The following is a 25638-nucleotide window of genomic DNA, read 5'->3' as shown; positions in this document are numbered from 1 at the left end:
TGTAAAACACTTGCCTGGCATGTGTGAGGCACTGGGTTTGATCCTCAGCACCACATAAAAATAATAATTTTTTTAAAGATGCCATTAATAATATGAATAGAGAAGTCCCAGGATGAAAAAAAATATTCATAGCACATATCCAGGATATGAAGAACTCTTCCAAAGCAACAATAAGAAAAAACAGCCTAATAAACATTAGAGCGAAGTATTGGACAGACACCACTGGAAGGAACATACAGAAAAGACCAATTAGCCATTGGACTAAAAGTGATTAATATCATTAGTTATTTGGGTATTGAAATTAAAACCATGATAGCTGGGTGCAGTGGTGCACTCCTGTAATCCCAGCAACTCAAGAGGCTGAGGCAGGAGGATTGCAAGTTCAAACCCAGCCTCAGCAACCTAGCGAGGCTCTTCTGAGCAACTCAGTGACATCCTGTCTGTAAAAATAATAATAATAATAATAAATAAATAAAAAAGAAAAAGAAGAAGAAAGAAAAAATAATAAATAAATAAAATCCTGAGGTACTACTTTGTACTCATTAATTTAACCTAAATCATGAGTGAAAACCCCAATGTTAGCAAGAATGCAGATTGACTAGAACTTTCATAAATAAATTGTTGTGGAAGGATAAGATCACACAATTATTGTGTAGAAAGATTTAGCAGGGTTTTTTTGTTTTTGTTTTGTTTTGTTCTGATACTGGGAATTGAACAGAGAGGTGCTTTACTGTGGAGCTATAATGCCAACCCCACACTATTTTTTTGAGACAGGGTCTTACTAAGTTTATAAGGGTCTCTCTAAGTGCCCAGAGCTGGCCTTGAACTTGCAATCCTCCTACCTGGGGCTCCAAGCTTGCTGGGATTACAGGTATGCCTTACTGTACCTGGCAACAGTTTTTAAAATAAGTTTTTTTTTCTTTTACCCATGATCCATTAATTCTATTCCTAGGTAGTACATCCTTATAATTAGTTTTATTTGTAAAAACTAAACGTTCCAAATGTCTAACAAGAAAATGCAACATTCATAGGATTGAATTCAACTCATCAATAAAAATGATTGGATTCTAATGCATGCAACAATATTGGTGAATGTTCAAAACCTGTTAAACAAAAGAAGCTTGGTGCAAAATAGTACCATATGCAAAACCATTCTATGGTGACAGAAGTCAGAAAATTTGGGGAGTTGGATAGAAAATTGCCGTGAAATTGCCAATGGAAAGATCAGTAGGACAATTTCTCCATCCTGTTGTGGATGTGGGTCACAGGATTGTATACAGTAACATTTCTTCTTGAGATTCATATGGTACCAAGACCGTTGTTTTCAATGTAGAATGGCAGTCATCAGGTGCTGGAGACTGTTTTTATACTGAATATTCACTTTATACTGAATATTCCCTTGTGTAAACGTTGCTTGCATTTTTTAAGTGAATGACACTTGACCGTGTTCTGCTGTGGGAATGTACAGAGAATAACCAGACCTAGAACATTTGTTAATATATTATTTAAAAAAAAAAAAAAGCACTATGAGGCTGCTTTCCAAATATGAAGCCCCATTTTTTCTTTCTTTCTTTCTTTTTTTTTTTTGTGGCTTCTCTTGAGCTCCTTGAGCTCTCCACATGCTATAACTGCTTTCCATATATATATATATATATATATATATATATATATATATATATATTCTTCCAGTAGGGAGTAGGGCAGCCTCTGTGTGGGCATAAATCAATTTTAGCAGCATTCTTAGTTTCTTTGTACATCCTGCATTTGCCTTCTTCCAGGGCAGTGAAATGTACAACCAGGAGGACAACAGAAGATCCTGAAATTCTGCAACTTTTGTTCCTCTACTCAGGAAATTGTATTATATACTGTACTCGAACCTTACTATTCCACTTGACACATCCAGAAGGGAGTCTGCCATATCACATGGTTGTTAATGTTTATTATCATCCTTTAGTTTTATCAGGAGAAGGATAGTAGAATTTGTAGAAATAAGGCACAAGGATTTGTAACTATGTGAATAGAGCACACCTGATTTTAAGGTTCATAAATTTTGTGATTGTACAAGTTAAAGCCAGACTTTACAGATCATTATTTTAGTCATATAGAATAGAATCCGATAAAGAAAAAATTTCTGGTTTCTGATAATAGGCCACTCACCTTGATCTTCTGGGTTAATTTCCTTAATAATTGTTCTTTCATATACATAATATGTTAGTCATTAGGTACATTTCACTGGGATTATGTCATGCTATCTTTATTAAAAAACAACAACAACATAAAATCAGTACTATTATTATTCCTACTTTGCATATGAATAAATAGAGCCACAAAGACATTACAAACTTGCCCAAGACCACATAACAAGTAAGTAGTGGAGCCAGAATTCATTCTCAGGTGTCAGATTTGAAAGGCTCTATGAAAGAACTTACTAAAAACCTTAATAATTCACATTATTTTAGCTTGCTGTTTTTGTTCACAGGATTTTATTTTAAAAGGATAGCTCTTTTTCATTAAATGGTACTAAATATTTTCAAACATGGTTATACATACAATTTAATTTTTCATAATTATCCTCCAAGCTGATGTAAACTCTACTATCTGCCTCAAAGAAGCTAGTTCATGGAGCAGTGACTCTTAAGAGATGGTTTTTCTGAGATGAAGAATTATAAATATCCCTGAACGGAATTTGTTTTAAGAATTTGTATGCCTTTAAAAGGATCATCTTGCTCTAAGATAATTTATACAAACTGCTGTGTGCTAGTACCCTGTCTGAAAGGTAGTGTTCTTTAAGGACACCAAGCACATTTATTCTTTAAATCACAGTGACAACAGATTATAGGTTTATAGTCTAATTAGTAAATGTTTAAAAATTTCATTTACACATCTGTCAGAATAAATTATTAATGCAACTGATATTTTAATTTGCACAGTGAAGAAAGCAGATGAGAGATTGTTTTTCTTTAAACTAAAGTTACTGTTACTTTCAACACATAGTTTTACTTTGCCAGTTATTTTTTTCATATTGAACATAAGTCCCTATTTATATTGATGGTGAAGTCATTGCCAGTATTAACTTTTCAAGCAATTGCACAAGTAATAATCAATGGTAAAATCCCCCAACTTAAGTAAAGATTTGGCTGTGTTTTGACATTTGCCATTAATATATCTGTACTTGTATGTATTTAGAAAATGATTTCCTGAGAAGGGAGTCGAAATTCCAAATTGAGAAGTGTATTTAAAGCAACTTTGTGTTAATTAGAGATAATTTATGAATGTTCATTAACAACAAATTAGGGTAATACACAGGGGAAGGTATATTTTGTTTTGCAAGTTTTCCCTGCACAGAAAAATGTTAATTAAAATGTTTTCAGACTTGATTTACATAAAAGGTGAGAGGTTTCAAAGAATATTGCCATGATACTGTTAATAGTGTGAAAAAAGCAAGTAAGTAAAGGGGGTCGTTAAAAGTTGCACACACTAATAAGCAAACTCCTTTTAGCTACAGGAATAATTTTTCAAGCATGCTTATTTAATTGGCTTAGTTAAAAGTTTTACTTTGAAATGTGGTGGTTGAAGCAACAGATTACAGACTTTATAACAGTATAGTGCATTGAACTTTTTGGAGGAATTATCCAGAAATTATATACACCAAAAGAGAGAGTTGTAATATGCCAGTAGTGAATTCATCTTGCCAAGTGATTTTCCTTTTATAAAGACTGTTTCATTAGTATCTTTCCAGTTCCTCTTCATGCATATTTACTTTAAAGATTGCAACAAAAAAAAATATTTCTTTTCACAATAGTTGATCTCTCTGATGATTTTATTGGTGTTTGTTTAGAAAGAAAGAATACATTATAAAATAATGAACCTGGGTGCCAGAAGTGGCTCGGGGAATTCACTGTGTTACTTTAGATTATCAACCTCTTAACAAAAGGTCTTCAAAACGTAGGCAAGCCTGAACTTGTCACTGTTTTTTGTATTTCTCCTCCTTACACATGTATGACCACCCTCCCTGTTCTATTGGAATTGCTGCCTCTTACCCTACTTCACTGCTATAAGTTGGTACTGTGTCCAAGGGAATGACTGTCTGAACTATCAGAAAGGACATATTGGCTGTGATCTGATTGACCTCTGACAAAGGTGGCCAGCAGTCAACTCTGCTGCATTTTCCTAAAAGTCAGCTTTCTCTTTGAATATCTCTTACAATGGGATGCTGAGCACCAAAGCAAGCCACCCAACTATTCTGTAATAGATCATTCAAATTTTGGAATGTTCTTTATGAAAGTTGAGAAAGTTAGCAGGTCACAAAGTCAGAAATCAGTCCCTTGGGGACTTAAAAGAAAAAAAAAAAATGTATAAACTATCAGAAAATGACCTTACCAAGAAGTCGAGACTGATTTGAGGAAAATTATAGAAATTCACCTCTCTAATATCAATTGATTGTAACTATAATCCTTTTCAAATTTTCAAAAGGAGTTGTGTTTTCATACTTTGCAGTAACGATAATGTACTTCAAATAAGTGAGAATAATTGCAAACGGGGGATAAAAAAATTAAACAATTTTGATCTATTTTCCCAACTATTTTCTATTTTCCCAACTATTTAGAGATATATCAAATGGTGTGAATATACTTTATATACAACCAGAGATATGAAAAATTATGCTCCATATGTGTAATATGAATTGTAATGCATTCTGTTGTCATATATAACAAATTAGAATTAAAAAAAGAAAGTGAATACTAGGTTAGGCCTATTTACTTCCTAATAAAGTATGTGCTTAAATAATTTAAAAAAATTTTTAAAGAGGTATATGTTAAAGCTAAAATAGCTTAAATAATATAATCCTACCATAAAAGTGAACATACCATAGAGGAATGGTACCATAAAGTCACTTAAGAGAATTAGATATTAGGATTTAATTTTTGAATAAATATTCTATGAAAAGTGCATGAGGTGGAATAATTGTCAAAAAATTTTCAATTTAAAGTCTCCACTATCTGGAGAAATAAAAATATATTCTAAATTGATGACTTAAAATTTTAAAGATAGCAACCTTTAAAGGTATAAGAGCATGGAACTGAGTATCAGATGTGTCAGAACACTTCAAACTTAAATAAAAGTTAAGAAACTTTAAAAGAAAAAAATCAATATATTTGACTTAATAAAAATAATGGAAGTAAACAGTGAGCAAAATTATGGCAGATAGCAATTGGAATAGAATATTTCACTTAAGAGACACATAATGTCGTGTTTAATATATAAAGAAGTAGTGCAAAAAATAAATAAAGACATGGATAAATTGTTGACATATCAAAACTACAAATGGCTAGTAAATGCATAACCAAAACTTTATAAGTCAATTATCCATCTTGGCAAAAATCTAATTCTTAATGATGTTCCTAATCCATTGCCCAGTGTCTGCAGATCTGGAAATCCATCCGTAACAGTAAGGAAAAAAAAATCCAAGATACATGTTTTTAAAAATATCTTTGGTGATAAAAATAACAAATTTAGTGATATTAACTAAGGATTAGAAATAAATTCACCACTGTGGACTTTATGATTCCTGCCACAGAGATTGTTGTTCACCAGAGCATTGCTCTTTATCATATTTCTAATTACCTAGCTATATATTTTTCCTTTATACTCTCCTAACCTGCTTGCTACATGGAAACCAGTTTTTCATTTTATAAACATGTTCTTGGATTGGGGATGTAGCTCAGTTAGTAGAGTGCTTACCTCACATGCACAAGGCCCTGGGTTCAATCCCCAGCACCACCAAAAAAAAAAAAAAAAAAAAAAAAGTTCTCTACCCTTTACTTTTCAAATTTAACTGTTGTTACAAAGAAAAGACATAATATAGAACTTAGTAGTCAGAAGAGCTGTACATTTGCTACATGGGCATCTGTGCATTGTCCCAGGATCCTAAAAAATACCCATATTTCAAAATTTTATGAGATTGTGTTCTAAATTTATAACAATGATAGTTATTATTTTCTTTGAGCTCACTTTATGCAATTACTGGACTATACCCTTCATAGGCATTTTTTTTTATTTTTACAGTAACCCTTCACAATAAAACTTTGTACATTTAATCTTCATAATAACCCAATTTATATGGTCAATAATTTTACCATCCTTATTTACAAACAAGAAAATTAAGTCAGAGAAATTTAAGTAAAATCACAAACTAACAAGGTACAACCAGATTTATACCATAGTCTTTCTGACCTCAAATCCGTCACATTTAATTATAAATGATATCTGCATACCAGTATGAAACACAAGATTTCCTTGCAGATGTTTGAGATATGGAGAAAGTTGTGTTATAAATTATTCCCATAGTTATCCTCTTTGTAAAATCTATTATAGAATATCCAAAGGTGAATGATGAGATCTATGTGATTATTATATTATGGTTTAAGTTAGAATATACTGATTAAAATTTTGCCTATGTCAAATAATTTACCTATGTGGATATATATTCATGCATCTTTTAAAACTTTTTAAATCTTTACTTAAGCACAGATAAATGTGTTAGGAAAATTGTGGAGAAAATACAGTTCAGTTAATCTATGGTAAAATGTATATTTTTTCGGCTAAATTTGAATGAATTATTATTAGAGATGATACTTAAGATAGCTTAAATATGTGTCCATAGGAGTACATAGTCTTTGAAATAAAAAATGTACAAAAAATCATGTATTATCTAGTGCCAAAATTTGACCCAACTAACATAAATATATACAGAGTTGTTATTTTGCTCACATTGTATAAAATGTCATGCATTTCATCACAGAATTATGAATGTATTTTAATACAGTGTACTGCCCCCAGGTAATACAGTTGGTGTGATAAAGTTACATAATATATGGCAAATGTATTTTGTTATATTTTTTAAATATGAAAAACAAATCAATTCTGATGTACATCTGTCCCCAAGGGACATTTGAATGTGTATATACAAGATTATTTAAAAGCATTTATTTAATTACATTGTAATTAAGACACTTCATTTATTAAAATTTTGTATTATATTTATGAAGCATTGGAGAAACTAAATAATTCTAAACTCAGTTATTAATGTCAAGTAAAATACCTGTTTCATTATAAAACCTGTTCAATTGCCTTTTTTTTTTTTCCTTTACAGAGCAGTAAATATGACAAAATGTTTCCTCTCAGTGCAATGAAGTTTTATCTTGGTGTGAAGAAGAAAATGAAGCCTCCAACCAGGTAAAGTCTGAAAACAAAGGGTTGTTGAATGGAAAAAAGTCAGGAAAGTAAGTACGTTGCAGGATTTAGAGATCAGTGACGTGAGTTTTAACTTTCTGTGAAGTAAATTTTAGGCAGATTTCTTGAGTTGTACCTCTGTAGGAGATCAGGGAACTGTGTGGGTACATAAGGAGGGGAGAAGTTCCCACTGAGACTTGTGCCAAGCTCCTTGGAGATCTTCCCCAAGTAAAGCAAGAAATCCTCAGGAGGATGAGGGTTCCTCCTCTTATCTTGATTGGGACCAACACTGCCTGGGAGTATAAGTACTCTTCCAGGCAAATCTACCCACAAGAAAGCTAATGCTGCCCTCCAGGCTTCTGATACTTGGCTTTTCAAATATTTTGGTCCTAGTCTGTAACCCCCCAACACTTTTTTTTGCCTAAGTCATTTTTTTATTTGTTCTAATTAGTTATACATGACAATGGAATGCATTTTGACACATCATATACAAATGGACTATAACTTCTCATTCTTCTGGTTGTACATGATGTAGAATCACACCCGTTGTGTAATCATATATGCACATAGGGTTGTAATGTCTCAGTCTTTCTACTATCTTTCCTCTCCCCATGCCCCCTTCCCTTCCTTCACTCCCTCCTGCCTAATCCAAAGTAGCTCTATTTTTCCCTAGTCCCCACTTTTTGTGAATTAGCATCTACATATCAGAGAAAATGTTCAGCCTTTATGTATCTTGCCCTTTTTGTTATGTTAAATTTGGTATTCCAAACACACAGTAGATATATGGTACAGAAAATGTGGACTCCATTTATATTTTATATTTTGTGGGCTTCTGTAACACTTGATTCACCCCAGCATTTACTTTATATACAATTTCATATCACAGATCATTTCAGTTAGCTAATTAATGCTCACAGAAATATTTTTCTTAATATCATGAAACAAGATTTTAATGAACTGCATTTGCTGACTTCTCAGATTCTATTACTACAAATTTCCTTATTTTTCTCTCCATACTTCTTTTCCAAGCTCAGCACATATACCTGTGTTACAACTAGCATGTTCATTGATTTCCCCCCAAAATATATAATTCCAGCCATTTTTGCTGACATTTGGTTTTGTTTGTTTGTTTAGTTTTTGGTACCAAGGATTGAACTCAGGGGCACTTGACCCCTGAGCCATATCCCCAACCCTGTTTTGCATTTTATTTAGAGACAGGGTCTCACTGAGTTGCTTAATGCCTCGCTTTCGCTGAGGCTGGCTTTGAACTCATGATCCTCCTGCCTCTCAGTCTCTGGAGCCACTGGGCTTACAGGCATGTGCCATTGTGCCTGCCTGCAGACATTTGTTTTTACTCAATGTGTTAGATATATGGTACAGAAAATGTGGACTCCTTTTATATTTTATATATTTGTGTTACCATAACAAAACACCTAAGGCAAACTACTTAGAGTAATACAAAATTGACTGATTCACTGAGTAAGGACAAATGTCTTTAAGAAAATGGCTGAAATAAGATGAGAGCTTACAGTTTTGGAGGACCAAAGGAATGGTACCTGTATGGGCTGTCTTCTGGTGAGGATCCTCTCAGCAGTGCCACATCATAGTTGGTGGCCCTGGTGGGAATGTGTGGAGATTCCCATGTTCCTATCTCCAAAGAGGAAGCCAGAGAGCTGGTTGAGGCTAGGCTTAGGGTTTTATCACAACCCTCTCCTGAGAATTACTGAGGGATTGCTTGAAAACTATGTTGATCTTTTCCAAGGACATGACCCTAGTAATCTAAGGACCTTCCAATATGCCCCCACAGCTTAAAGGTTCCATCACCTCCAGACATCACTACACTGAGGACCAAGCCCTCAACACAAGGACCAATGAGAACAAACCACATCCAAACCATAGTATTCACTTAAGAGTATCTTCTCAGAGATTTTCCCCTCTGCCCCATTGCAAGAATTCTTCCTCTCCCTTCTGCCTGTATAAATGTGTAGCAAATCTTATAAACATTTGGTATTTACCTAGAGGTACATATTGAATCATTACTTGTGTAAATCTACTTTATTGTGCATTGCCACCATTAAATATTATCTTCTAATATCTAATCCTGTTTTTTAGCCTCATAAAAATTATCATTTTAATGTATTGTATGTGTTTCTTCCCTTGGAACACAGCTGGGGATTGACCGCATTCTCTGAAAAACATCACTGGTAAGTTAATAGTTGAGAACTTTTGATATTTTGGTGACAACTTTAGAAAAAGAATGACTTCATTACTTAGCAGATAGAACTACAGACAGGAAGTGTTTTACCCAGGAGAATTCAAACTCTCTTCTAAATACTTTCAGTTTAAGAAGAGGAAAATATGGGGCTGGGGTTGTGGTTCAGCGGTAGTGTGCTTACCTAGCATGCCTGAGGCACGGAGTTCGATCCTCAACACCACATAAATGTAAAATAAAGATATTGTGTCCACTTAAAATTTAAAAATAAATATTAAAAAAAGAAGAGGAAAATAGATTTGTATTGAGGTTCAGATCTATTTTAATCCCTTGTGTCTTCTTTGAATCTTATAGAAACTACATACAATTCCTTAGATATGATTGTAGAATCCAGCTTTTAAGAGATACATAAGCAAAATTCAATTTTTCAGAAAGAATAAGCTATAGGATTAAAAGGCATACGTATCCTAGTCTCAGACCTGTTCTTTCAATATATGTACTTTTCGGAGGTTGCACTAAACACCTTCTCTTCTTCATTTCCCTGTGTCTAATCCTTACCTAAACTATACCATACCAGCCTTTTCATTATCCCCACACACACCCATATCTGGTATCCTATGGGCCAGGTCTTTGATCTGCATGGATTATTCTAGAAACCTTGCGTGCTCTTTATGTTTCTGACTTGACTTTATTTTCAGTTACATCTTCCACCAACTGCCTGAGAGACATTTCTCCAGTGAGTCATATTTCTCTTCTGCCTTCAAACTCCTCTGTGAATCTTATCACATAGAGGACAAGGACAGGATTGCTGGCATGGCATGCAAGGCCCTCGATGTGACACCATCAGCTTCGTTTCCCATAAGCTTCTCTTTTGTACTTAAGAATAGAATGAGAATCTACCTTTAATAATTTATTGTTGCTTCATATCTACATGTACACTATGTGTGTGGTCTTTTACTGACCTCTCCCATTTTCTCATGGCTTTTATCGTCTTCCTGATGAAATTGTCAACTCAACTGTCATTCTTTTTTTTGTACCAGGGATTGAACCTAAAGGTGCTTAACCACTGAGCCACATCCCCAGCACCCCCCCCCCCCTTTTTTTTTAATTTTTAATTTTGAGATGGAGCCTCGCTAAGTTGCTGAGGCTGGCTTTGAATTTGTGATCCTCCTGCCTCAGCCTCTAGAACCGCTGGGATTACAGGCATGTGCCATTGCACCCAAGTCATTCTTCTTTCAGATGATAACTTGGATGCCCCCAAAGGCTTATCAGATGACTCCCATCTGTCATCATTATTTATTACTTCTCTGCATCTGTAGTATTTTATATTCATGGGTACATACATAAGATAATTTTTTTTTGTTTGGACATGATAATGAGAAGAGACATTTGACTTCCTAAGACTCTGATGGAGGAAGAAAGCATTTTTTTTGAAATTTCATTTTTATCAGTTTTTCAAGTAAATAAATTTTAATAATCTAAGAATAGGAAGAACATAATTACATGGAAATGTTCTATTATATCATGCTAACATTAGTTATAAAAACTCTTCTTCTTAAAAAAATATGCCATCCCCCTGCTCTTCCCCAGCACCTACAGTTTCTGTGTTGCTATTCTGCTTCACTTTTACTTTTTCATACTGTGCTACAATTTACTGGTTCACATGCCTAGCTCCCCAAATATACTACAAAAACCTTGAGGGCAAGATCTCTGTTTTATTCAGGATTTCAATACAAGGTAACTGAATCAGTATTACTGGGTATGTAGTAGTTTTTCATGTAGTTTATTTTTTATGAGTCTGTGGACATTAGTGTGTCTAATCATAATGAGACCTGTCTAAGCATTTTTTAAAAATCTTCCATCATAAGAGTGTGTGTGTGTGTGTGTGTGTGTGTATGTGTCTCAGAGTTTCTGGGGAAAAAATTGTTTTACAGTCATGAACCCAAAAAAGCAAAATGATATTGACTTTCTGCCTCTCTAAAAATATTGATCATTTTGCAGCAGTTACCAAAACCCTTTGCTGTATTTTGTTTAAACCAATATATTTACACTGTTATTTTGATATTGTTTACCTAACAGAAACCACTTGGACTGAAATATTCCACTTTAAATCAAGAGAAAGCCAAAAGGAGTTCTGATAGCTCTATTGCCAAAGGAATTCTGTGGAGACTATCCAGTTGTCGTTTTGAATTATTTATTTTATGAATCTTGTTTTGCAGGCACCTATGTTGTGAAAGTTCACACACTCAGATGGAGTGGATGGCCAGTATCTTTATTGCACAGGTATGATATCTGTTTTAACTACTGAATGGAATATAGCAACTTTATATATAGGAAATGCTGATATGCTTGTGACTTTTTCTTTTTTTAAAAAAAAACTTTTATAATAGTTTTAATATTCATACAATTAAAATAAACTTTTATGCTCATTTTTTTAAAATATATGAATCTAAATCCATCCATTGCCCTTTGAAAAAGTTGATTCTATCAGACTTCCTTTTTATCAGCCAGCAGTTCCTTGGCTCAGGAGACACGTGCACTTGACCATGGCAGCACAGGGAGGAGGGACTCAGCTATCATCCCACTGGAGTCCCACATCGTCTTTATTTAGGGACAGATCCTGTTTCCATTTCTGTTCTCCATCTTCCCACCCCAGTTCTTCCAGAAGTTAGGGTAGGAGTGTACATTTCTTTCATATCTGGTGTGTGCTAGGTAGTTCCGAACAGTCAACTTGTACACTCCTGTTAACAAACCATGTTGTCTTTAAGAGTGGATGTTCCATCATTTCCCAGGGCTATTCATTTCGTTAGTGGTTCAGACTCAGGGTTTTCTGAGGCAGTGCTTACACTCAGCTTCCCATTTAGTCTCCTCCCTGGAGGAGGACTCACTCTTTCAGAGAAGGGTTAAATAGTCCCATTAATGAGATTGGTTTCTTTCCCAACCTTGTCTGGCTGAATTCCCAGCATTGCTTCACACAGAGTGTTGGCATTCATTGCTAACGATTAAGTTGCCACTCTTCATTACTGAGAGGGTACTTCCCTGTTTCCTTTATAAGGAAGAAGTTAACTTACCCCAAAATCTAGTCCTTACTTGTCTTGAAAAACGTTTTCTCTGTTCATTTAATTTATTAACCTTTCCAGTGGTTAATAAACGTGACTCCTCCAGCCTGCCCCTTCTGTTACCGCACACGAATGCACTTGGAAGAAAAGACTAGCTGCTGACTTTTTAAAAATTCAGGCACTCAGACTCTGCTTAAAAAACAAAAATACTGGACTTGAAGGGTTTTAGTAAAGTTGGGACTGTCTAGTCAAACGCTGTTATAGTTTTTGTCAGCAATAAATCTAATCCAATGCTTCTGTTTTTATAATTGAAGTCAGTAGACTCTGAGGTTGAAATAGCGTAAGCAGAGCCTACTCCTGTGACCAAGTTTTTCCTCCCTGCCCCTCATGTCCTTTCTCATCCTCATCCCAAACACTTGGCCCTGTTATTTTCTCTTCCTCCTACTTCTGCAGATTATTCAGCTCCCTCATTAAGATAAACACAGAGGCTCTCTTGGATTAAGGATTTATGGCTCATGGTAGGGAAACAGCAAAGTAGCATAGATATACACTAATGTGTGTGTGCACACAACACACACACACACACACACACACACACCAACAGCAAATGTTCCTTACAAGGAGTTCTTTCTGGCACCTAGAAAACTTTCTAATATCCATCCCCTCTTCCTTTTACTTCAAAAGCTCTCTAGATGGCACCTTAAATATCATATTCTCTGAGAAAAATTCCCTGGCCTTCAGAACAGTTAGACCCTTAGCACCTTATACTTCTTCATTATATCCATTATAACACCAATTAAAAACACATGTATGATTAGTTACTTTATGTCTTCCTCTCCTACTAACATGTGAACTCCATGAGAGGAAAGACTGCCCGTGGAGTCTGTGGCCTTTTGCCAAGTGCATACTCAGTATTTCTAAAATAGGAAAGAGGAAAAGATGACAAACAAGTAGCCAGATAAAAATTCAGATGGACATCACTGTGATAAAATAATCTGAATAATCTGCAAAAGTGGGAGGAAGAGAAGATAATAGGGCCAAGTGTTTGGGACAAGGATGAAGAAAGACATGAGGAGCAGGGAGGAAAAGAAGAAGAAAATATGGCTGAGATAAGGAGGGCCCTCGCGGAAAAAAATCCTCAGATATTGGCTTTTTGACTAGATGACGGGGGAGCTGAGATCCGTCTGAAATGCAGATGGGTCATCCAGTATTAAAAGGGGTCATCCTAGGTGCCGGGATGTATCTTAGTGGCAAAGCACTTGCCTCAAATACACAGAGCCCTGGGTTCGAGCCCCAATTCCAAAACAGAAGACAGAGGGGTCATTCTAAGGACAGGGGCCAGCACTGTCCTGTTGCAGAGATATTGTCATGTCTCATTTTATTCCATAAAGAGGACTGTGCAATGGAAGATATAAGGAACAAGGAACGCAGAGACAGATCATATTTAGTAGTCCCTGTTTTAAAAGTATCAGAGATGTATGGTGAAATTAAGAGTTTGGTTTGGGTCACATGAAATCTGAGATACCTTTAGATACACAAATGGAAATGCAACTTGGGTCAAAAACTCTCAGGCGAAAGTTTGGGGCTGAAATGTAAATTTGTGATTGTAGAGAAAGCTGTAGGATTGGATGAGGTAACAGAGCGGAGGGGCAGAAAGATGGAGAGCGCATGGAACATTGTGAACTTCCAAAGTAAAGCAGGCTAGATAAAAACAAAGGAAATAAGGAGGGGTGAGAGGAAGAAAAGCAGGTACTAGATACAAAAAGTCTGACAGGTAATTTGCTGTGGAGATCATGATGTTGTGACCAGGTAGGAAGAAGAGGTCAAGGTAGGACTGGGGGGTTTCCTTTTGTCTTTAAGATAGGAGACTATCTATTTAATATATATGCTGATGGAGGAAATCCAGTGATTGAAAAATAAGCTGACAGAGGAGGAAAGATATTTGAAACCATGAGAGGCCCTGGACAGACGTGAAGCACTGTGGTCAAGTGCACGTTTGTTCATCAGAGCCTAAAAATCATTACTCAACAGTGTGGCACATTTGTTCTCAAATTATTGACTACACATTCTGGTCTACTGAGCAGTTATAGATAGGACTGGAACAAGGCTACTCAAAATCAGAGCAAATGAGCAAATGTTAAATTACAAGGAAGAAGTTACGGATGCAGGGAGATCAGTACATTTTGTGGTGGCAATATTATATTCTTAAGTGATTCTCATAACTTTTAAAATGAAATCAGCAAGTACATAATTTGTACGGCAGGCAAAGCTATTAGGAAGGTGGAGAAAAGTGGGGAAATAATCTGTATAGAGTGTGCAGAAACCAGTTGTCCTGCACCAGAACTCCAAGGTACTTTCTAGCTGCTTTCTGGAAATTTAAGGCTAGATTTAAAGGGAGATAAAGCTACAGAATAATCTTCTATTTTTTCTCCATCAACTAGCAGACACCCAGAAATTAGAATTATGTTTAGGTTTGGGGCTTTGCAAAATAAAGTATTATAGAATTAAGCATGAGGCTTAAAGATAATTTATAAGGAAAAGAGAGTTTACTAATTCACCATGAAATCTGAGTCAAGCTATGAAGGAAACAGGAAAAAAACATGGAAGAAGAATGTTGGTGAATGGATTAGGAGTCTCAATGAGTCAAAAAAAAATATTTACATTGAATGAAACAAAGCTGAAAAGATGGGGAGGTCAAGTTAGAAAGTGAGAGGCAGAAGTGGAGTATGATCAGTATAACAGTGAGAGTATGATCCTCAAGTGTATAATCCCTGTTACATGACTTTTGAAGTCACCAATAGCTATAAATGTTGAATAAGAACATGTCACTCTGACCTAGGGATTTCTGCTTTCCCCAAATCATCATTTAGCATACATGTTATATATCAGCAATTTGAAAAGTCACCTAAATTCCTTCTCTAATAGATTTCTCATAGTTTGACATGTTGAGAACAACCTCATTACATAATATCAAAGTTAATTTTACAATGTTTGGGACCATGACATAAAAACAATCCCAGTGGCAGTCTGAGGCACAAGGATTGCAAGTTCAAAACCAGCCTCAGCAACTTATGCCCTAAACAACTTAGAAAGGCCCTGTCTCAAAATCAAGAATAAAATTGGGCTGGGGATGTGACTTGGTGGTTACGTGACCCTAGGTTCAATCCCTGGTACCAAAAATAAATTTAAAAATAATAATTAATAACAACATGAAGTGTATACCTTTTTTCTGATTGAAATACCGTACCATCTGCCATTACAGGTTTGCTGAATCAAGGTAATTACTTCTCTAATATTCAAAGGTATATCTTATACATAAACACTAAGTTTAATAACAATAGAACTTAACACTGTAGAGTAATTGAAGATTAGATGAAATGGTACATGTATATTGATAGGCACAAAATCTACCAAGTAAGCCCATCAATGTAAATTAGCTATTTTAAAGGGTACACCGTATGTATTTGTAGAAATGAATTCTTTGTTATAAAACAATGCATTAAAATGCTAACTGCAACATAAGAACAAGAACTTTAACAAATGATGAAAACAAAGAGGAGGCATTTTGCTATATAGTTCACCAAATGTTTTTTATTTCACCAAAGCATCTTAAACTTCTCATTTTGTAGTTGGTATTCTGTATTTTTTTCCATAGTTGTCTGAAAAATCAATTTGCTTTTCCCAATTTTTAAAAAGTTAATCTACCCTGAGGAGTAGAAAAATTCTTTAAAGATTTTTCTTTTATATGTATATCTCAAGGATTAATCATTCAGAAGCTTATATTTTTACCTGTGGACATTTATCCCCTATTGCAAAATTAACTTTTCTCCAGTCATATCTATAACTGTTTAGTGGGCTAGAATGTATAGTCAATAATTTGAGAACAAATGTGCCACACTCTCTGTTGTACAGCTATTTTCAGTATAAATGTCTGTGTAAACAGGTAACATTTCTTCAAAATTCAATTAGATAAAAAAGTAACATTTTTCAAAAGGTCATAAAATAAGGGTAATTTCTCAGATATCCACGCCTTAGGTTGATTCGGGGATGTAAAAATCAAATTGTTTTTACATTAAGATCACCTTTGGTGTTAGGGAGAAAATAAATGTATAGCTACTTTTATTACAGGATCTGGAAATATAGACAAGTGTATTATTTTTCTATTACAAAGAGATTTGCCAGTTTTCTCAAATATTTTCCCCCATTTGGCTTGGTAAGTAGAACGGAAGGCATGAATTTGAAACTTAGAAATTAAACTGAGACCTCAAAGCTCAGTTCACTTAAGAGTTTCAGGTCCTCGAGCCATGTCGCTGCCAGAGTCAACATCATAATTACCAGTGGCATTCTCATGGAGGGCAGATCGCTTGATTTGGATGTTCAGAAAAGGAGCCAAGTCACTAACACGGGGTACTGCATGACAAAACCACACACCAACAGCGTGAACTCGTGTTTCCACAGCATGAAGATGACATATGGCCGCCAGCTGGAAAGGAACGGAAACGGTCAATAACCAAAAATCCCAAAATTGGAGGTTTACCTCTGATTCCGATTCAGCAAGAGGCAAATGCAACCCAAGCCCAGAGAAGCTTTGAGGTGGGTCGGGATTTGGGTTGTCTTCTATTAGCCTAATGGATTTTTCTGTCTTTTAATGTGACTAAGCAGGTTAAATATTTCCTTGACCTCAAAAGCACAGTAATAATCACTTCAAAAAACAGAATAACAACCATATACACGAAGAAAACATCATGAATAACTGTGCTAGTCATGTTTATGTCACTGACCACCCAGTTATGTATGTACAATGCCACTTATTACTTGTATCTCTAAGTAGCCAAGCAATTTAAATATTTGCATAGAAATTCTGATGATAAAATAACTGTCTGAATTTGGACTTAAAAACTTAGTTATAAAACCCTTAGAGTGAGACCATGGCAGAAAATGTCCAGAGCTTGGTAACTAGATTTACTAGTGACATAACCAAGTTCCAGGGGTTTGAGAACCCATGGGGTGTCTTACCTAATTTAAGGAACTACAAGATGACCCCCGAGCATCAATAAAGAAAGACTTGGCATTTTTCATGAAGGCTGCTATTTGTTTTCTTTTTCATCTGGAGAGATAGGAAAGTGCAAATAATGTCAGTCTTGACATGAAGTGTGGTTCTTCAGGGAAGAACATAGGCTCTTTATTTCCAAAATTCGTCAGCCACTTCGGGACTAATGCATGTCTTTGTACCTTAATCGAGTTCTTCAAAGCAAAGAGAAAAACATTTTATCTTTTTGAGCTTAAAATTGGGATTAAGCTATTTGAATCTCTTGCCCTCCAAACAGAAATCATCTTGGAAAGACTCAATGCACTTGAACCTAGTGATCAAGTTTTTTCAAAGTTTTCCCATGTACAAAAATGAACTTGAACATTTATCCCACTGTAATACTCCTTCTCTAAAAGACAAAGGTTTGTCCTTGGTTGCATTACTTGGTCCTGCTCCACTGATGGAAAGAATTAAGTTTCCGAAAAATTATGACCTTGTTCCTCTAAGTATGTATGTATATATATATATATATATATATATATATATATATATATATATATATATATATATGAGAGAAAGAGAGAGAGAGAAGAGAAGGGAAGAAAGAATAATAAACCACACTGCAGAGCTAAAGGCTCCTTAAAAAAATCTAGATTCCTAATGTTTTAAGGGTCACATTCCATAGGAATCCAGGACAGAGGACACAGGTTGCACCAGTGGCACTAACGTAGGGAGTGCATATACCCTAAAGGGACCCTAGCTTCTCCTGGCATTGCCTTAAGATCAGTTATAAAACAAAGCAAAAAAGAGATTTTTAGGGTGAAAAAATACATTGACATCCAGTGTTGGTGATGATTACACATGTTAATTTATTACATAATCCCAAATCCAGAATTTTAGAAATAATTTTCTAACATGCTTAAGATCAGGAAACTAACAAAACTATGAAAAAAATTGTTAAAAGTTCTTAAAACAGGGGGTGCGTGGCTCAGTGGTAGAGCACTTACCTAGCATGCATGAGGCACTGGGTTCCATCCTCAGCACCACATAAAAATAAAATAAAAATATTGTGTCCGTCTAAAATTAAAAAATATTTTAAAAAGTTCTTAAAACAATTCCATGCAATAGTAATTGCTGGAAAAGTTTCTGAATCATAGTAAACTAAACTTTTTTGTAAATTTAGTAATTATGGTGTTTTGTTGATTTGACAAATTTAGCAGATATTTTAAAAATTCTCTAGTGTTGGGAAAAGCACTGAAACTCACTTTAAAAGGCATTTAAACAACATTTAAAGAACAAAAATTTTTTCCTGTGAACCTTAAAAATGTTTATTATAGAAAGATTAGATTCATCCAAATATGTAAGAAAATATATTTATAAAATGACTAACCATTTTTGACATTTTGTTAAAAATAGAAAGTGACATAAAAGGACTAATATATTCATCAGAAAAAAATATATACCAAGGGATATACAGAGGAAGAATTATTTTTCAATAAAAGCTGTTGGCAGGTTAATACATTGGTTGACTTGGATTGCCTGAGGTTTTTTGGAGAGGTGTATGATAGTACCTCATTCAGGCCTGGAGGGCTTCCTGGAAGTAGTGATTTCTAAAATTAATTATGTTAGTGAGCAGAGAGCCAGGTGAAAAGTGGGGGTGAGTAAATTATTGGCAAAGAAATCACCCATAGAGGGGCAAACAGTGTCCAAGAGTAAACATTAGAAACTCCCTGTGGCACTATAGCTTTGTGTTCTCTGTTTATCTGGAAGCATGTGAAGGTAATTAAAGTCCCTACTCTCTAAGGTAGCTGTGATAATTAAATAATAGTATGCATGAGAGTTTATTAGAATAGCACCTGGCATATGGTTATCATATGTTGATACAAGAAAATAAGAACTTGGAAGACAGTGTGGGATAGGTTTCAAAATTGCCATTTATAGCTGGGCACAGGGGTGTGGTCTTCTAGTCTTGGTGACTCAGGAGGCTGAGGCAGGAGAAGTGCTTTACTCCAAGAGTTATACTGCCCCCTGTCAAAAAGGTCACTCCTTTTTAAAATTATATCAGTAAAACAAAAATAATGAACCAGTAAGCATGCTACAGTGAAACAGAGATAAGTCATCTAGAATTCCATCCATCCCTTTCTCCTACATTACCTTCCTGGTCTTCCTTGAAGATTTTGATGTGCTAAAAAGAAACACATCAATCAGGCCAGCCAGGGATCACATTCCAAACTCCCACTTATGTGACTTTGGGCCAGTTGTTTCTTCTTTGAATTTCTATTTCTGCATCTTAAAATGTAGATCATATACTTTAAACTGCAAATAGTCATATAAAACTTAAAGCATCGGGAACTTAGTGATATGATTATATGTTTTATAACATGGCTATTAAATATTTATATCATGAATATTATTACTGCAGGTTTAGTAATAAAAGTCATTTAAAAGAGTTCATACTGGTAATTTGTATATGCTGGCCATATTTCTTTTTGGTATCATAGGACACCCGTAACCATGCATCTCTGACTTTAGTGGATTTAATATATGAGTGCCTCAACTAAAACCCTGTGAGTGATTTGCTCTGAGAATCCATTCACTGCCCAGAGCTCTGGCTTTGACAGTAGACACTGCTCTCTGCAGCTGGGGGAGAGAGGCTCCATTTCTCTCAACGCTGTGTGACACAGGCTCCTACTGCCTGGAGCAAGCCACCTGGTGTTTACCTACTTGTACATCTTATCTGTCCCTTTTTAAATTATAAATATCTTATCTTCTAAGGACAGCGTGCACATAAATACTGCCCTTCATTCCTCAATACCTGTGCCCTTGGTTTTCTGGCCTTACAACATGCACATCCCTCTAGCACAACAGAGTCTGATTCATGTAAAGCACTCATGGTTTTCTCTACTCTCAACTCTTTCATCCTCTGACTCTGAACAGGTCACTCCCACTGTATTTCCAGCAAAAGGTCATACATTGTTTAGGCTGATATTAAATTTTATAGTATACCTAATTTCAGCATTATATGTGTTAATAATGCTTGTGCCCTACATTCTACATTTGAGGGAGTACCAGAGTATTTCTGCTGGTGGATGAAAGACAATTGGAACTACTAATGTGATACACAAAACCATATCTTATACTTGATTGGCTTGTGGTCCCCTTTGAGAATCCAGAAACGTTCTATACACTAGGTATTGCACAGCCACAAGGTGCCCTGAATGCTACTTTTAAAAGTCTACCTTTGTTCCATTGTAGTATACATCTTGTACTTGTATGACCTTGCAGTTTCCCAAATAAATGTGCTCTCTCATGCACTGATATAGAAGGATTTCTAAAAATGTACCTGGTGCAGTTGAACATGCCTGTAATCCCAGCATTCAGGAGGCTGAGACAGGAGGATCCCAATTTCAAAGCCAGCCTCAGCAACTTAGTGAGGCCCTAAGCAACTTAAGGAGACCCTATCTCAAAATAAAAAATTTTAAAAAGGGGGATGCTGCGGATGTGGCTCAATGATTAAGCATCCCTTGGTTCAATTCTCAGTACTGAAAAATCAATTAATTTATAAAAAACATACCTGGGGTATTCTAATAGTCATTATATGGGGGAAAGGGTTTTACTAGTCAAGGAAAATAAAATAAGGGGAAAAAGCAAATCTAATTTCTCTGCCACAAAATTTCTTAAAATCTTTAATATGCTATTATGTATTGTGAATCTCGAAGAGGGGGCTGCAGTGCAGAGCACCTCTGGCTCACATGACCAAAAAGAACACTTTTCCCCTTGGACCCACAAGTACCATACTCTGTGGACTAAGAGTGCATGCACAGGCCATGAGCAGAAATGAGTTGGAAGAGGCCAGTTTGAAATGAGAATCAATTTGGATAGCTAGCCTGTTATCTTTGAGATGATATGTTAAATCCATGTTAAAATGAATTTCCACACTCTATATTTGATTTTGTAGCTCCAAGATGAGTATATAAATTCAGATACGCCATTTGTGTCAAAGTAAAATTAGACCTACATCCTAGAAATAAGCTCTTATATAGAAAGCATCAACTGCTATGTGGAACATATTTCTTAAACATCAGTCATGCCAAATCTTTCTTTCCTATGGGACATTTTATTTTTAGAGTGCAAAAGCAGAACTTGAAAGGCTGCGGCTCAGTGAAAAGCGTGACAGAGAGTTCATGGACCCTAGCTTGAAGGACAGAGCCTCCATCGTGGCCCAGTGCCTCGAGCACAAGGAGGATAAACTTCGAAATCGCACCAGAAAACACCGGAGTTTCAACTGCCTGGAGGACACGGAGTCCGAGGTTCCGCGTGGGCACCAGAAAGGCCACAAAGGCCTAAAGACACTGGGGAAGGCCGACGATAGGAATAGCAAAGCTGCTTTGGACACCGATCATAAATTGCCATCAAAGGTCATTGAAGAACTTAGTGTGGTTCTACAGCGGTCAAGAACCCTTCCTAAAGAGTTACAGGGTGAACAGATTTTGCAGAAAGAAATTAAATGAATTGTCTAACAAATTATTTTTTTAAATATTGTATACAGTGTTTGTGTCTAAATCAGAAACCAAATTATAATTCCTGAAAGTTTGTCTATGGCAAGTTTGTCTCTATTTAAAAAATCTGTGTAGGTATACTCAGACATTAAAAGAGTATTTTAAAATATGTATATATGTGATGAAGTGTAAGATTAACCTTATTTTGGTCTGAACAAAGCTTGTAAAGTTCAATTGTATTAACCTGTGTAAGAAGGCACTGGGTTACTTTAAATGGTCAACCCTTTTAAGTAGTTATCTAAGTGGAATAATTTATGAGCAGAAATCTCAAACTGTACTGTATTGTATAAAATGTGTGTTTAAATGAAGTCTATGAAACTATCTGTAACATATCTTGCACTTTGAGAAACCTTGTATATTGTTACCATATGCTTTTAGGTTTACATAGGGTCTGCCTTAAGGTAGCAAATTGAAAAGGGGAAGAATTCATTTTCATGACTGACTAACAAACAGCACTGGGCTTATTTTAAAAAAGAGACAAGAACTTAACAACCGTTCTACCACCCAAAGGGGTAGCCTAAGATTTATACTAGTTCACTAAGGACCAGACCTTGGTAAGGAGAAATTGCTTGTTATGAAGAAAAGCTCAGTGTCTAAATATTTTCCCAGAGCTAATATTCTCAGCCAGCTGAAGTGATTAATGGTGGTGTTATTTATGGTGTTAGTGAACCAGCCACAGCATACATTCACTACACTCGAGTTGTTTGTCAGTGGCTGCTAAGAGGAGACTTAACACTGCAGTGGAGGGAGTACGTTGATAGGCCTGGCAGGGATGTCATTTGCCCTGTTGCTGTAGGCAAGCAATATTTTAGGGTTCCTAACTGTATTTTTGGTACGAACAAAATTCACCCTGACGGGATCTTTTTGCTGCTGTTGTCTGATTTTCTGTTACTTTCTGAGATTGTAATATCTTTCTCTGCATTGTCAGAATAAACTGGAAGTGTACAATACATAGCCAGTTTGAGGAAGGGGGAATAGTTTAACTTGACTACATGTTTGCAGTACTTGACTACCAGTTCACATTCCATCAGTCTGTCTGTATTTTTTTCCCCCTTTTAATAAAACAGTGGTCTTCTTCTTGTGCCAGTGAAACTGACAAAGCTTTTGGTTTTTGTTTTCACATAAAGATTAGGCACAAAATTGGGGATTTTCCTAAGATAATACTATCTTATAGTTCTTACGGGCAGTTCATTAGTTTCTTTCAAGTTATATTAGGATTGATGAGGTTTTATGAAAATTTATTTATAGAGCTATGCTTTATTCTTAGTAATTCTTCTTTTTTCTTGTATTTTTTTTTTTTTGGCGGGGGGGGGGGGGGGGGCGGTGTTCCTATCTGAATTTGTGTACACAGACCCATTTTCAGTTACTCCATGTAGAACAATAATGTGCTCTTAAATGCTGTGACTGTCTTCACTGTAAAATACCACTTATATTTGCTGGGGATAGAGTAGTTAACCATGGCCAGATGGTATTTATTCTTTAAATCCAAATAAATTGGAATTTTTTTTTTTAAAAAAGTAAATAAAACTGCAGGGCAGTTTATAGATAGGTGGCACTATTGGGGAGCCGTCCTTTAACTAAATCGTGATTTAGAAAGAAAAAGTAATTTTAAATAAACTATTATTTCTAATAAATAATATATTACATGACATAAAGAGGCATGTGGAAATTAATATATTTGACAGTAATGAGCAATGGGAAAGTGTCTGGAGTATTTACCTGCCTTATCTGAATATTTCTTGAAATTTGAACTTAAAAGTCTAATGACTTCAGTTTTTCCTACTTTCCTGAACTGTTGTCTTTGGTTTTTCAAGTGTAAGAGAAAATGGCAACATCTCATTTATTTTGAGTAAAAAATGAAAATTGATTTACAGGTCCCCTTGAATGTGACTGGTCTTTCTCCAATATTTTTAGAATTTAAAGGTCATTGCAAAATAAATCAAATGGATTATCTGGTCTTTTTTTCCTTTTTAAAAAAATTAATTTATATTTCAAGCTGTTTCTACCATTTTCCCGAACATCAACGTGAATATTGCTTTATTTTAAATTAAGCCTATATAACACAAACAGAAGGCACTCTGTATCCTGTAAGTTAATTATTAGCCATGATTCTTAAGTACTTGATTTCTAAATAGATCTTTACCTGATGATTCATCAGAATGGCATGAATAACTCAAAAACAAGCCAAAGGGATTGAAGCAAAAAAAAATATATGGCTTATGCTGATTTTCCTGGCTCATATGAAAAATTTTAATTATTAAATACGCACGAAGTGTGTATTGCAAAAGGAAATATTTTTGAAAATGCATCAGATTTATTCAGACAGGTTGTAGTCTGCTTTTTCAAGTTGATAATCACTCCATGGAGAAGATTATTGAAACTTGTACTATCTTATCAAAATTTGCATCAAGATTTGTATGTTGTCACTCATTCAAACTTCACTCAACATAAGACAGAATTAGGTTTAAAATGTGAACTTTTTTTCTGTTACATGAGCAATTATCACATTTATATTTAATCATCAGGAGACAACACAAAAAGAATCTTACGGGTTACTAAAGTTCGTCTTTTTAAAGACTTTGTATTCTAATTTGTTATGTATGACAGCAGAATGCTGTCATATTACACCTATAGAGGCAAATTTTCATCTCTCTGGTTGTACACAAAGTTAGAGTATCACACTGTGTCTTCATACATTAAGGCATAGAATTTTTTTCTTTCAAGAATTTTTGTTTAAATGGTTCTAAGTTGTATTGCATATTATCTGCCATGGCTTCTATATGTTGAATGTAAAATTTTTAATAATTTAGGTATCTACAAATTTAAAAATTTTCTCAATTATATGAGTAATTCAGAGCCCCAACATTATTTTTTAAGTGGAAGTGATTATGCAGTAATGATATTATGCCAGATTATAGGCTGAATTATCTTCCCCCAAAATTCATATATTGAAGCCCTAACTTGCAGTACCTCATAATGCAACTGTATTTCGTGACAGGTCCTTTAAAGAGGGACTGAGTTTAAATGAGGTCATTAATGTGTGCCCTAGTTCATTTTGACTGGTGTCATAAGAAGAGGATATTAGCACATAAAGAGACACAAAGGATGCACACCCAGCAAAGGAAGGATCATGGAGGACATTCAAGAAGGTGGCCAATTGCAAGCCAAGGAGCAAGGAGAGAAGCCTTCAAAGGAACAATTCCTACTGACACCTTCATCTTGGACTTGTCACCTCCAGAACAATGAGAGAATAAATTTCTGTTGTTTAATCTTCCCAGTCTGTGATGTTTCATTATGGCAGCCCTAGAAAACCAACACAACACATTTTTGTGTTCATCTGTTGATACTGACATCTGAGGATCAGAATACTCCCTGCCATCTGAAAGCATTAGTCCTTGTACACTTGTTGTCCCAAGTCTCAGAATACCTTTGTATGTCAGTTACAGTTATAATGATAAATGGAGGATACAAAACACATGATGACGTGTGACTGCTTAGAGGTCTTGTAGATAGTTAACTTGAACACTTTTAAAATAATATACCCTG

The 25638-nt window shown here is 35.2% G+C and overlaps 1 protein-coding gene across 2 annotated transcripts in view; it reads left to right on the top strand.

The window, feature by feature from the left end:
- Positions 1-25366, top strand: part of Arap2 (ArfGAP with RhoGAP domain, ankyrin repeat and PH domain 2) — a 174975-nt gene extending 149609 nt beyond the window's left edge. For both annotated transcript variants that reach the window (XM_027938904.2, XM_027938896.2), the window contains 5 exons: positions 7154-7236; positions 9402-9437; positions 11665-11728; positions 16963-17097; positions 21661-25366. In XM_027938904.2, the coding sequence (XP_027794705.2) occupies positions 7154-7236; positions 9402-9437; positions 11665-11728; positions 16963-17097; positions 21661-22044 (702 nt within the window). In that variant the 3' untranslated portion in view covers positions 22045-25366. The remainder of the gene's footprint in view (positions 1-7153; positions 7237-9401; positions 9438-11664; positions 11729-16962; positions 17098-21660) is intronic.
- The last annotated feature ends 272 nt before the right edge of the window (positions 25367-25638 follow it).

Source organism: Marmota flaviventris, chromosome 7, assembly GCF_047511675.1.
Source record: "Marmota flaviventris isolate mMarFla1 chromosome 7, mMarFla1.hap1, whole genome shotgun sequence".
Taxonomy (NCBI): domain Eukaryota; kingdom Metazoa; phylum Chordata; class Mammalia; order Rodentia; family Sciuridae; genus Marmota; species Marmota flaviventris.
The sequence above is the reverse complement of the archived record's forward strand: the minus strand, read 5'-3'. Positions and strand labels throughout refer to the sequence as shown.